Here is a 13,588-nt window from a genome sequence, read left to right on the forward strand (position 1 = left end):
CACACACTCCTATTCCTGTCCCCTGTATATTGTGCATCTGTTGAACACATTACTATTCCTGCATGTTGTCAGTTTGTGTTCAGTGTTTTCTATGGTTACTAGAATACGTTGCGTGTAAATCGCTTCCTGGTTTTGTCATTGTGACGTCACAAGTCTTTGACAGGACCTGGTAGCGACATATGGGGGGGGGGGGGGGGGTGGAAAGTTTGCAGTTTTCTAGAAGATATAAATGTCACAAGTTATCTTTTTTCATTTTTACCTCAAAAGGTGCTGATGCAGTGAAATGTTGGATTTTTCTCATGATGTAATCCATTGACATTTTTTTTTTAATACTGTGAGGTGTGACCTCACTATAGCTTCTTCACAGGGGCCAGGGTATGTGTGTTAGAGGCACCTATTTGTTGATATTTTGTCTTAATAATCTTTCAAATTGGCCAGTTGCTGACGCCTTACATCATGCCTTACAAATATTCACTTTTTAGTAGTGAAGTGAATAGGAACCAAAATCAGGTATTCAGCAGACGTATGTATTGGGGTGAAGCATGGTAGTGCTACACCGACAGGTACATGTTTTCAGTGTGCCGTGATTAAATGTCCTTCGAATTAAAAATGTTCCTTGAGATCACATAATGGGGCTCATTTCACAGCTAGGACTTTCTTTGCACTGTGCGTTCAGACATGTTTAAAATAACCCGAAGTGTTAATCTTCCTAACTGCAGTCCAAACTGCTTAATTTTTTTGTTGGAAAGGATTCCACGTTCATTGTGGGAATGGAGAAGGGTACAGATACCACTGTACAAATGAGAAACAAAAAGTAGACCATTCCTCCATAACCTTGCCAAGATCTGCCCTTTCCTGTCAATCTAATGGATGACCTTATCTTCTTCCATCTGGATTATTGTAACACTTCTAACAAGCCTCCCTGCCTCACAACCATCTCTTTTGCAATCTATCAATTCCTGCTGCTGGAATAATTTCACCTCCCAAAACAGTTCCTGCTCCTGCTCATCTCCTCCTCAATTTGATGGAGAGGGATTTAAGATCACCTACAAAGTTATCCTTACCTTCAAGGCTCTGCACTCATCTGCTCCTTCCTACATATCAGCGTTGATCTCGTTATGCTCCTGCGCTCTATCCATAACCGTTTCCTTCTACCTGTTTCACTGCTACTGTTCTCGCTTTAAACCTTTTCCCCTCACTGCCTTACCTGTGGAACTCACTCACACTCAGTATATGCCAAGCACCCTCTCTCCCCACCTATCAAACCTCAAAACTCGCTTCTTAAATGAAGCATTTTAATAGCCCAGACTCATGGCTAATGTCCCACACCCACAGTGGCCCCAAGCAACCATTGCTGTCTCTGTAAGTCTCCCAACATACCACTTAGATTGTAAGCTGTCCGGGGCAGGGATCTCCTTTCCTATTGTCTGTATTTTGGAGAGGGGGGTGGGGTTTGCTGCACTTATTGTATTGTAATTTCATGTACTGTAGTGGCTCATTTTTTTAAAAGCACCGAGTACATTGTGGTCGCTATATAAATAAAGATATACATACACCCTTGAAAAATCTGGAGGTAGATAAAAAAAAAAAAGAAACAAAAATGTGTTTATTGAAAAGTGCCCATTCTCAGAAACCAAGATGAAAAGCACAAGTTAAGTCAACTTGACATATTTAAACATAAAAATTCCAATGCAAATCAAGTATAATAAAATAGTTTCAATTTCCAGCATTGAAACAGGTCTTCATTATTAGTGCAAACAAACGGAAAGAGAACTCAAACTTACACATAAAAACTGTGAACATTTCATATAACCCCGTTGAGCCTCTTCATCATATTCCTATTAGTAGAAATGTTTGGCATGCCAGTAATGGAGTTTTAAACAAATATCCGACAGCTTCTTGCCTGGATATCACAGGGCAGCGGCCCTGCACTAACATGCTCCATACCACAATGTTCACAACAGCTGCAGGAGAGAGATCAGAGGAACTAAACACTGCAAAGATTGCAACAAAAACATCAGATATTGTCTAGTGTGCTTTGGTGCCTCATGTTAGCAAGATCCTAAAATAAAAAAAACAATTAGTGTCTTCACAAGTGACCAATGCATCGCTTTCAGTGGGTGGGGGGAAAACTTGCTTTAGAACACTGGAATTTTCCATCACCATTTTTTGTTGTTGCATGAAGTGAGTGGTCATGTTTCTGTGAGCCAATTGCCATTAGCCTTTTTGGATCCCAGAACTAGGGTATCTGCAGCACAGTTATCTTTGGGCTGCCTTGCCCATGCTAGTATTCACATCATCACTTTAGAAGTTTGGTTGTGCAGCTTAGTGAACACTTGGTTTCTGCATTTTAGCTGCCATAGAGACCCATAGGGTAACAGTGAAAAGAAACTTGGTAGCAGTAGATTCAACTTATTGCGGAGATACAGGCCTCAGGACTGATGGATCATCCCATTTGTTTTGAGACTGTACTGATTTAGTTTTGCACTTTCCAGCTTTGGTTTCAGTTCAAAGGGTTTCTCAAAGAAATTCACCAAGGACTGCTCTGTCAAAAGAGATGCTAGTATGTGCTCGAAAGACACCACCCAGTCAGCTTCAGATAGTGGCATTGCGGGGGAGGGATGGGACTGGGATTTGACCACATCAGAAAACACACAGTCCTGGTCCGAAGTGGATGGATCATTCTGTGGGTCTACGCTGGAGCATTCTTCGGAGGTGCTTCCTAAGGTGCTGCCGCTGCGCTGTCCAACCTCCCCAATCTGCAGGAGGAGGGTGGTCACCGTCGCTATGGCTTGGTACAAATCATTCTCATCTGGGTCTTCGTGGAACAGGCTGTACAAGGTTTTGCAGAACTGAATAAATTCCCTCTGTTAGGAAAGAACATGAGTGGAATATGTGACGGATACAATATTGGAAATGATTACTTTAAAACAATACGTAATATGAATCTGTTTTTAAAGTTTGAAGTTGTAATGTGGAAATTTTATTTACGTTTCTTTGAGATACTGTATTAATAAGCATTAAAAAAAAATTATATATATATATTATATATATTGATAAATAAAAGCATTTCGTTAGCCACAGAACGGTATCATCTATTTATTTTTTGATTATATATATATATATATACCGTTCGAACGAAATCAGCAGACAGCACTCATCTTGAATAATTAAATATATAATGTAGAAAACAAGACACAAATCTCACAACATTTTGGCCCCACAAACGGGATCCTCCTCGCGGTACTGTGACTACCCTGAGAAGGTCCCATTTGTGGGGCCGAAACGTTGGAAATTTGTGTCTTGTTTTCTACATTATATATTTAATTGTTCAACCTGAGTGCTGTCTGCTGATTTTTTGCAAACAGTATCGTGTGTGTGTGTGTATAAATACTGCTGGCTTTGCATTTTCAAGACTGTAGGGTTTACCATCATGTTTTAAGTTATGGTAGGTGAAAAAGGCAACAAGAAACCACCACCGTATTGCATATAGCAAATAAAAAGGTGTGTGTCTATATATATATATCTCATGTATGCACACACGTGTTTCATATCTTTGCCTCTGCCCATCTACTTTGTACCATCTAAAGATCAGTAACTGCAGAGATAAGATATACCAACATTTAATGCCATGTTTACCACCAATGGTATTGTCGCATATAGACCGTGTCATACCTGGGTCATTTTGGGCAATTCTTTTTCTGTGCTTTTATCCTTTTCTTTGGCCAAGTCTTTAAGCATCTGCTTTAGCTGTTTTTGATAATTCTTCTCCTCTCCTGTTGACCAAAACAAGTTCATATTGAAGTTTAATTGTCAACATCTGTTGAGGTCCTAAACATTAGCAAAGTTACCACTGACACTGCCATTAATTATCCCCCAGGAACTGCATTCAAGCATCAAATTGCTGTTGTGTTTTTTTAGAAAATAGTTAGCACAATGAAGATTTGATTCTGAAAGGGCAAAAATTATGTTTGGCTGTTGTTGCCGTCACCCTATTATGCCACGGGTCCTTATTAATATCATAGACATGTGCCCTCTTCCCATCAGGACAGACAACCAAGCACTTCTACTGATATTTAACCCATTAAACATCTCACTGCCCCATTTGGTGCCAAGTATCATTAATCATGTATGTGCAGGATATGTATGTATACAAAGCAAAGCTACATTTAATAAGTGTGATGAAAGCAGCAAAAGGCACATAGAGGAAAGCTTTGACATTAGCTATGTAGGACTTTACAGAACTAAATGAACACATGCCATTAGCTTTTGTCATCTTCAGTGGCCTGGTTGTTGATAGAAGTGGACCTTTCAGCGGGGACTGACAGTCCTGGTCATTCTCTGTGAGGGCTGTTTTAAAACAAGAAATAAAGCAAATTGGCAAACTCAAAGCCCACAATACTTCCTTGGCGCGGCATTGCTGGCCATACTATACAATCTAATGATAGCCTTTCCTATGCACAGTATCATACATGTGTCTTACTGCTTAAAACAATATAACTGACAATATCATTATATCACAATAGAAATCGAAGTGTCATTTCACAACCAGACACCTATAATGTGGAATTAGTACGGGATCCATATGCAGAATGACAGGGCTGAAAAGGTACACTTATGGCTGTTATTAATAGAATCAAAATATCTTCAAAACATCAGTCCGTGAAACAAAATTGTGAAAATGGAAGGAACTGGATTGTGCTTTAAAAGGTGCAGTTCCCCATGCACTTATTATTTTTTCTTTGATAAAGATTTCTTCACGATATACTGTACAGTAGGGTATCTGCTTTCACCTCTGGCTTCCCCCCCCCTGCTCACTGAAGTTTACAAGGCTGCTAAGTCCCTCCCACAGTGTGACATTATTGAGACTTCAGAAAGACGTGTTAAGAACGCGGTCTTATCCTGACCCTCAGTTAAGTCTCTGATAACTGCATGGAAAACTGCTTAAGCGACCTGCTGGGGTGCAGCAAGTACAGAACACACAGCTGGGGGGGAGTGAGGGGGGGACAGCCGGGGGGTTGGTGTCCCGCGCCCGTTGGCTGGGGGTGGGGGGGCCCGGCCGGCTGCAAATTTCCCCCGACCTCTGGCTAGGCCCTGCTGCCGGTCGCGGCCGGCCCCGACTCTCAGCTGCCTGCAGGACCTTCCCTCTCTCTGTCCCACGCCGCCGCACTTCCACTGCCAGCACGCGCCGGGGCTCTGACGTCAGCGAGCAAGAAGTAAGCTTGGCTCAGCTTACGGCTTGAGCCAAGGTAAGTCTGTATTTTTATATGTATTTGGGGGCTTAGGGGTATTGTTACATGTATTGGGGGCATGGGGATAATTTTTGTATGTATTGGGGGCATGGGGTATGTTTATATGTATTGGGGTCTTGGGGGTATTTGTATTGGGGCAGCAGTGGGATTCAGCCGGTTCGCACCGGTTCGTGCGAACCTGTACCTAAATTTTCCTCAGTTCGTAGAACCGGTGCGAGAAGGGAGAGGGCAGGGCTTCTGCTAAGGGGCTGGGCAGCTTGCTCCATCCTGATTGGCTGCATTACACAGCAGCAGCCAATCAGGAGGAGGTGGCAGGAGCCTGGGGGTGGGGCCAAAGAGCAGAGAAAAAGCGTGCAGCAGAGAGAGGTGAGGCTGTGTCCTGCATGTCTCCTGTGTGCTGTCTCTCCTGCTTGTGACTGTGTGCTGTGTCTCCTGCTTGTGACTGTGTGCTGTCTCCTGCCTGTGCCTGTGTGCTGTGTCTCCTGCCTGTGCCTGTGTTCTGTGTGTCTCCTGCCTGTGTCTGTGTGCTGTGTGTCTCCTGCCTGTGTCTGTGTGCTGTGTGTCTCCTGCCTGTCTGTGTGCTGTGTGTCTCCTGCCTGTCTGTGTGCTGTGTGTCTCCTGCCTGTGTCCTGTTTGCACTGGTTGCAGGCTGCACTTATTTGCAGTGGTTCCCCATGGTCTCTCTGCTTTCCCCCCCCCTGTCTCTCTGCTCCATCCCCCCTATCTCTCACCCCTGTGAGATGTGAGGGGGTCAGGGAGAGATGTGAGGAGGGGCTGGGAGAGATGTGAGGAGGGGGGGGCTGGGAGAGATGTGAGGGGGGGGGGGGGGGGGGGCTGGGAGAGATGTGAGGGGGGGGGAGGTTGGAAGAGATGTGAGGGGGGGGGCTGGGAGAGATGTGGGGGGGGCTGGGAGAGATGTGGGGGGGGCTGGGAGAGATGTGAGGGGGGCTGGAAAAGATGTGAGGGGGAGATGTGAAGTGGAGCTGGGGGAGACGTGAGGGGGGGCTGGGGGAGATGTGTGAGGGGGCTATGTGAGATGTGTCTGGGAGAGATGTGAGGGGGGGCTGGGAGAGATGTGAGGGGGGGGGCTGGGAGAGATGTAGGGGGGCTGGGAGAGATGTAGGGGGGGCTGGGGCAGATGTGGGGGGGCTGGGACAGATGTGGGGGGCTGGGACAGATGTGGGGGGGCTGGGACAGATGTGAGGGGGCTGGGACAGATGTGGGGGGGGGGGCTGGGACAGATGTGAGGAGGGGCTGGGGGAGATGTGAGGCGGGGCTGGGGGAGATGTGAGGAGGGGCTGGGGGAGATGTGAGGGGGGGGCTGGGAGAGATGTGAGGGGGGGTTGGGAGAGATGTGGGGGGGGGGCTGGGAGAGATGTGGGGGGGGGGCTGGGAGAGATGTGAGGGGGGCTGGAAAAGATGTGAGGGGGAGCTGGGGGAGACGTGGGGGGGGGGCTGGGGGAGATGTGTGAGGGGGCTGGGAGAGATGAGGGGGGGCTGGGGGAGATGTGAGGGGGGGCTGGGGGAGATGTGAGGGGGGGCTGGGGGAGATGTGAGGGGGGGCTGGGGGAGATGTGAGGGGGGGCTGGGGGAGATGTGAGGGGGGGCTGGGGGAGATGTGAGGGGGGGCGTGGGGAGATGTGAGGGGGGGCTGGGGGAGATGTGAGGGGGGGCTGGGGGAGATGTGAGGGATGCCTGGGGGAGATGTGAGGGGGGCCTGGGGGAGATGTGAGGGGGAGCTGGGGGAGATGTGTGAGGGGGCTATGAGATGTGTGGGGGGGCTATGAGATGTGTGGGGGGGCTGGGAGAGGTGAGGTGGCTATGTGAGATGTGTCTGGGGGAGATGTGAGGGGGGGCTGGGGGAGATGTGAGGGGGTGCTGGGGGAGATGTGAGGAGGAGCTGGGGGAGATGTGAGGGGGGGGCTGGGGGAGATATGAGGGGGTGCTGGGGGAGATGTGAGGGGGTGCTGGGGGAGATGTGAGGAGGAGCTGGGGGAGATGTGAGGGGGGGGGCTGGGGGAGATATGAAGGGGGCTGTGTTCTGTGTGTGTCCTGCCTGTGTCTGTGTCCTGTGCAGTTTGCCTGCTTGTGTAGTTTGCATGTGTCCATTTGTATTTGCACTGGTTGCAGGTTGCACTTATTTGCACGGGTTCCCCCCGGTCTCTCTAACCCCCCCCCCCCTGGTCTCTCTCTTCCCCCCGTCTCTCTTTCTCTTCCCCCCGTCTCTCTTTCTCTTCCCTCCGTCTCTCTTTCTCTTCCCCCCGTCTCTCTTTCTCTTCCCCCCGTCTCTCTTTCTCTTCCCCCGTCTCTCTTTCTCTTTCCCCGTCTCTCTTTCTCTTCTCCCGTCTCTCTTTCTCTCCCCCCCACATCTCTCTCCCCCGTCTCTCTTTCTCTCCCCCCACATCTCTTTCTCCCCCACATCTCTTTCCCCCCTCCACATCTCTTTGCCACCCCTCTTCTTCCCCCCCCCCCCCCCCATCCGTGAGAGAGGACCTGTTGCTAAAATTTTTGAATCCCACCACTGATTGGGGGGCTTGGGGGTATTTTTATATGTATGGTGGAGGGTTGTTTTTTTTTATATATATTGTTTTTTTTTAATGGATTGGGCTCTTTTTTATATGTATTTGGGTGGGTTTTATATATATATATATATATATATATATATATATATATATATATATATATATATATAAAACATAATACTGAGTTAAGTTATGGTGAGTAAAAAAAGTGACAAAAACCCTCCACAGGAAAGCAAATATGCAAATATAGCTGTATGCTCATCTGCATGTCTTAGGCAGGTCTGCAACCCCGCCTTTCCCCATCATCACCCAGCATACAGCACTTCCACTGCAGCAAGGGATTCTGGGAAATGACATGCAAATGAGCACACAGTGTCATTTTTTGCCTCAATAACCATTTTTAACATGGTGCTCATTTGCATGTCATTTCCCAGAATCCCTTGCTGCAGTGGAAGTGCTGTATGCTGGGTGATAATGGGGAAAGGTGGGGTTGCAGACCTGCCTAAGACATGCAGATGAGCATACAGCTATATTTGTGTGTGTATATATATATATATATATATATATATATATATATATATATAAAAAGGAAAAGAGAGGAGAGAGCGCACGCCCATAGCGTATAAAAGTATATTTAATGAAGGGGAGGGGGGAGGGAGGGGTAAAATGAAGGGGAGCTGCCGGAGACCCTACATACCAGCACCCATATTCATCATCGGAACTATCTGAGGACTGGTTTATCCTTTCAATTGCTTTTTTTCCATGTGTATATGTTTTATGTTTGTAATGGGCCTATCTTATGGTTATAGGTCTGTATACCTACACATTATTGTTTAGATCATTAGGTTATACAATAGATATATTTTTACATAGACATACATAGTTTATATGTTCCTGTAAGGCGCAGCTTTTTTCCTTCTGTTTTTTTTATATATATATATATATATATAATATATACACATGTAGAGGTATCAGTACCGTGTTAGCCGAGCTTCAATAATCAAAAAAAATAAAAAATAAATAGATGATACCGTTCTGTGGCTAACGAAATGCTTTTATTTGTGCGAGCTTTCGAGATACACTGATCTCTTCTTCCGGCGATGTTACAATGAATGAAGCAAAAGGTAAACTTAAAAACAGTGTCTCTTGGAATGTTATCTGTGCTGTTCCTTCCCCCGGTGTGGATGTGTTTTATGGCTAGAGGTGTTAAATGGTTACTGAAAGCAAGTGAAGAAAGAGTGTGTATGTGTATCAGTGTGAATAAAAATTAATGGAGAGCCCACAGTATATACAGTGCTTTACACAAGGTGTGTGTGGAGTGGGACTGGATATAAATGGTGTGGGTGGGTGTGGAAATGTGAGAGTTAGTAGCACAACTAAAAGTGTGTGTGGATACTTAGTGGTCCCTATTGGTGTATAGGGATGGAAAAACAAGGAGTATTAGTATGTGTGAGAGACAGCTGTGTGTGCATACATATAGCACAGTATGTACAGACATGGCCTTTAGCGCTTATGGGACGAGAGTTCACTACTGTCAGTAATGACTCGTAAAATTTCGATCTCTGTTTAGGCCACTGCTAAGTGTCCCGAACAGTTGCATAAATTTGTATTCATGCAACCGTCTCTCTTTCGGGGTTTTAAGATTACCTTTGAGTATGGCAACCCTCAGATCGTTCATCTTATGGCCAGAGTCAGAGAAATGTTCGCCAATATATATATATATTTTTTTATATATATATATATATATATATATATATATATATATATATATATATATATATATATATATATATATATATATATGGATATGTACAGTATGTATGGGGGGTTGTATGTATTGGTTAAGTGTGTTTTTTGTATGTATTTGGGTGGTTGGGGGAGGTTGTATATATTTGCAGCGGTGGGGATTTATTTTTGTATGTATTTGGTGGTTGGATGTTTTTTGCATTGTGGGGTGGGAAGTTTTTTTGGAGAGGGGGGGGGGGGTTCAGAACTGTAGTCCTGGGCCCCGGGAAATCTGTCTGCAGCCCTGCACACAGCAGAAGTTTTCATGTGTACGCTATACTTTTTAATTAAAAAAATAACAAAAACAGCTAGGGAAAGAAATAGCAATATAGTTTGTAAACTGTTTTAAAAGGCATCATGCTGAATTTGCTTCTAGAATAGGACATTTTTAAGGGCACTTGATTTAGAATTAGGTTAGTCATTACACAGCTACTGATAACTGCCTACCTCATTATTCACACCTAACCTCTCTCTGTGTGACCTCCGCCAAAGTAAACCAGGTTTGTTTTATGCGATCTATAGTAACTGCTCTGAATCCTTAGGCTTTGGTCCCGCTGCGTCCGGCGGCGCTCATGGCAGCGGGCCACCAGCCCCTTTCCTCCAGTCTGGAGGTCCCCGCTGGCTCCTTCCGACGTGGCTGACTGCGTGCTGTGACTCGTCAGCCGGCCAATGCTGCAAGCTCCTAGTGATTTGCAGCTGTGACGCGTCATGTTGTGCGGCAGTCAGCCAATGAGGTAAGGAGGGGAGCAGGGAAGGAGCTGCGGGAGGGAGGCGGCTTGTTGAGCTGTGTGTCATGATTTTTTTTTTTTTTTTTTTACTTTTGGCTGGCTCATAAGTTTAATTCGGGAGGAGGGAGCAGGGAGCCTCAGCCTGCGATAAGACACCCGCAGGTCAATTGATTTTTGTGGTCCTCTGATTCATTTTCACCCTTATTTTGGCGGATCACAATGAGAGACACGCTCGGAAAATTAGCTGGTTCAAAGAGGAGAGGGGGGGGACGAACGGACCCTCCGCTCAAACCACGCCCCCCCCCTCCAGCTCCCTACAGACCGCAGATAGCGGTCAAGTGCCTCTCCACGCGCCGCCTGTCTGCAGTGCAGGCGCGTTGTCTGAGGCAGCGGGGCCTTAGCCTTAGGCCTTGGCCATGTTTGGCGCTTGCTCGCTCTCGCTTGCTGCCGCTCGCTCTACCTGGAGCTTTTTGCTGTCCTTACAGAGGAGACAGCAAGCGCTTGGGAGGCGGGTATCACTGTGTGTGTTGGTAGCTGTCAGTGTGTGTGTGTGTGTGTGTGTGTGTGTGTGTGTGTGTGTGTGTGTGTGTGTGTGTGTGTGTGTGTGTGTGTGTGTGTGTGTGTGTGTGTGTGTGTGTGTATTATATAATATTTTAAAAATTAAAAAAAAAGACATGTTGTGAGAATAAATTATTTATTAACATTGTGCAACTTTGATAAATATATTCACGCGCACACACGCATACACATACACACACACACACACACACACACACAATGCACACACACATGCACACACATATACATACACACACACACACACACGCATACACATACACACACACACACACATGCATACACACACACACGCACGCACACACACACACACACAATGCACACACACATGCACACACATATACATACACACACACACACACACATGCATACACACACACACACACACACGCAAAGGCACACACACACACACATGCATACACAAAGGCACACACACACACATGCATACACAAAGGCACACACACAAAGGCACACAATGGCACACAAAGGCACACACACACACACACACACACACACACACACACACACACACACACACACACACACGCATACACAAAGGCACACACACACACACACACACGCATACACAAAGGCACACACACACACACACACACACACACACACACACACACATACACACAGGCACACACACACAAAGGCACACACACACAAAGGCACACACACACAAAGGCACACAAAGGCACACACACACACAAAGGCACACACACACACACACACACACACACACACACACACACACACACACACACACACATATACATACATGCATATACATACACACACATACATACACATACATACACACACACATACACACACACATACACACACACACACACACACGAGACATGGATCGGGGTAGAAGGGGGACAGACCGTCAGGGGGCGGGCGCGTCACTGGCCGGGGGCGGGCCAGTGACATCACGGAGCTGGTTCGCCCTCATTGGGCGAACCGCTCACGTGACCGGCCTGTCTCGCCGGCAAGCGGGGGAATTTTAAATTCCCCCAAGACCTGCGCTTCCGCAAGCGCGCGGAAGCGCAGGTGAGCCCCTACTAAAGCCGCTCTAATTGCGGCTGTAGGGGCTCAGTGCTGAGCGGGAGCGCGCCTCAGCGCGCTTCCGCCAGCAAGCAGGTAACATGTCCGGGGCCTTATACAGGATCTCTGTGCTGACATTTTATAAAGGGGTAATGCACCGATCGCTCCACAAGGTGGAGTTAAACTAAATGACTGCTGCGTTCCATAGCTACAAAATAATAAATAGTAATACATTATATACAAGTTTCTCTCTCTGACAGTGTACTCAGCGCTGTACATATCATCTTTGCAGACACACCAAGTCCCTGCGCCTTAGAACTTACAATCTAATTTCGGTGCCTGAGGCACAGGGAGATAAAGTGACTTGTCCAAGGTCACAAGGGGCCGACCGGGCCCCCCAGCATCAATGTCAGTGTCACTGGTTTCAGAGTCCGTGCATTTACTGACTGAGCAACTCCTTCAAGATTTCGTTTTTCCTCTCAAGGTTTAAGTCCTGCTAAGTTTTTACCTGGAGGGATATGAAGTCTGAACAGCAACTTGATTTTTTCATTCATCTCCCCAGAGTACATAATATCTGCAAGGACAACAAAAACAATATTCATAAAGTAACAAGCACCATTAGAAGGCTGCTTAAAACGCACAATAAATAATAGATGTAGATGGATATGAAATTAAGTAAAAGTAGTCTTGTCTTCAAGTTTGAATTTGCCTTCCATTGTGTGTTACTATAGAGACATGTTTAACAATAGCAGACTCTCGGTCCCATATTAAGTGGCATAACATAAAGGCAGGAGAACTAGCACTAGGTGTGTTCCAGCTCTGCTCTTGTAGTAGAGCGTCTGTACAGAGGAGGGACACAGGTACAATGTACCCAGAAGATGGGGGGTTATGGTAGTTTTTATTGAGAAACCTGGTGCTTGCTACTTTGATGCTGGAGAAGATATTCGTCCTATTCATTAGAGCTGAAGTCTTCTGCAGCACATGGCATAGCGAACAAGGGTTACCAGCGTAGTCAATTAGCTCAAACTGACCGATTAGGATTAGTCTGATTTAAAACTCCCAGGAAATAAAGGACAGGTAGACAGCTCCTCTTCCATCTCCCAGTTGGTGCATGCCAACTTCTCTGCGACATACTATACACAACCCACAAATCACACGCATGTTACTTCTGTTTTAACTCACTCAGTCCCAGGTAGGGAGGGGTTGCGCCTTTACAGGCCTCTCTGGCACTGAACAGGTCATCTAGACCAGGGGGGCACAAACGGGGGGCATGAGATTTCCTTGTGGGAGGGGGAAGGAGGGGGGGGGGGGCACGGGCGGTTGCAGAGGTCCCGCACTTTCTCCCAAGGCATTTAAACTAAATGCAGAGGGACCGTGCAAGGCCTCTGTAACTCGCTTACCTTGGCTTCCAGTGAAGCGTCGTCATGGTAACCCATGCACGTGACGTCACATGACCTGCGGCGGCGTCATTTGATGCCGGAGCCGAGCAGGGTGGGAGAGGCGCGAGCAGAGGGTGAGCAGGCAAGTGAGTGCAGGGTGAAAAGTTTGCACACCCCTGATCTAGACTTTGCTTATTAATACTTGGTCATGTGTTTCATCTTATAAACTCTGGGGGGTGGGGGGGAATACAAATCTCCATTAACGATGCAGATGACATCCGCAATTAGAT

The 13,588-nt window shown here is 46.6% G+C and overlaps 1 protein-coding gene across 2 annotated transcripts in view; it reads right to left on the bottom strand.

Annotated features, from left to right (window-relative positions):
* Positions 1-1,586: 1,586 nt before the first annotated feature.
* Positions 1,587-13,588, bottom strand: part of TBC1D8 (TBC1 domain family member 8) — a 102,321-nt gene continuing 90,319 nt past the window's right edge. Inside the window, exons 18-21 of one of the 2 annotated variants that reach the window (XM_075590395.1) lie at positions 12,428-12,493; positions 4,261-4,350; positions 3,676-3,776; positions 1,587-2,867 (exon numbers count right to left, since the gene is read on the bottom strand). In XM_075590395.1, coding sequence (XP_075446510.1) covers positions 2,433-2,867; positions 3,676-3,776; positions 4,261-4,350; positions 12,428-12,493 — 692 coding nt within the window. In that variant the 3' untranslated portion in view covers positions 1,587-2,432. The remainder of the gene's footprint in view (positions 2,868-3,675; positions 3,777-4,260; positions 4,351-12,427; positions 12,494-13,588) is intronic. The other variant, XM_075590396.1, reaches the window with a different exon arrangement.

The sequence above is a fragment of the Ascaphus truei genome, chromosome 3 (assembly GCF_040206685.1).
Source record: "Ascaphus truei isolate aAscTru1 chromosome 3, aAscTru1.hap1, whole genome shotgun sequence".
In the NCBI taxonomy this organism is placed as follows: domain Eukaryota; kingdom Metazoa; phylum Chordata; class Amphibia; order Anura; family Ascaphidae; genus Ascaphus; species Ascaphus truei.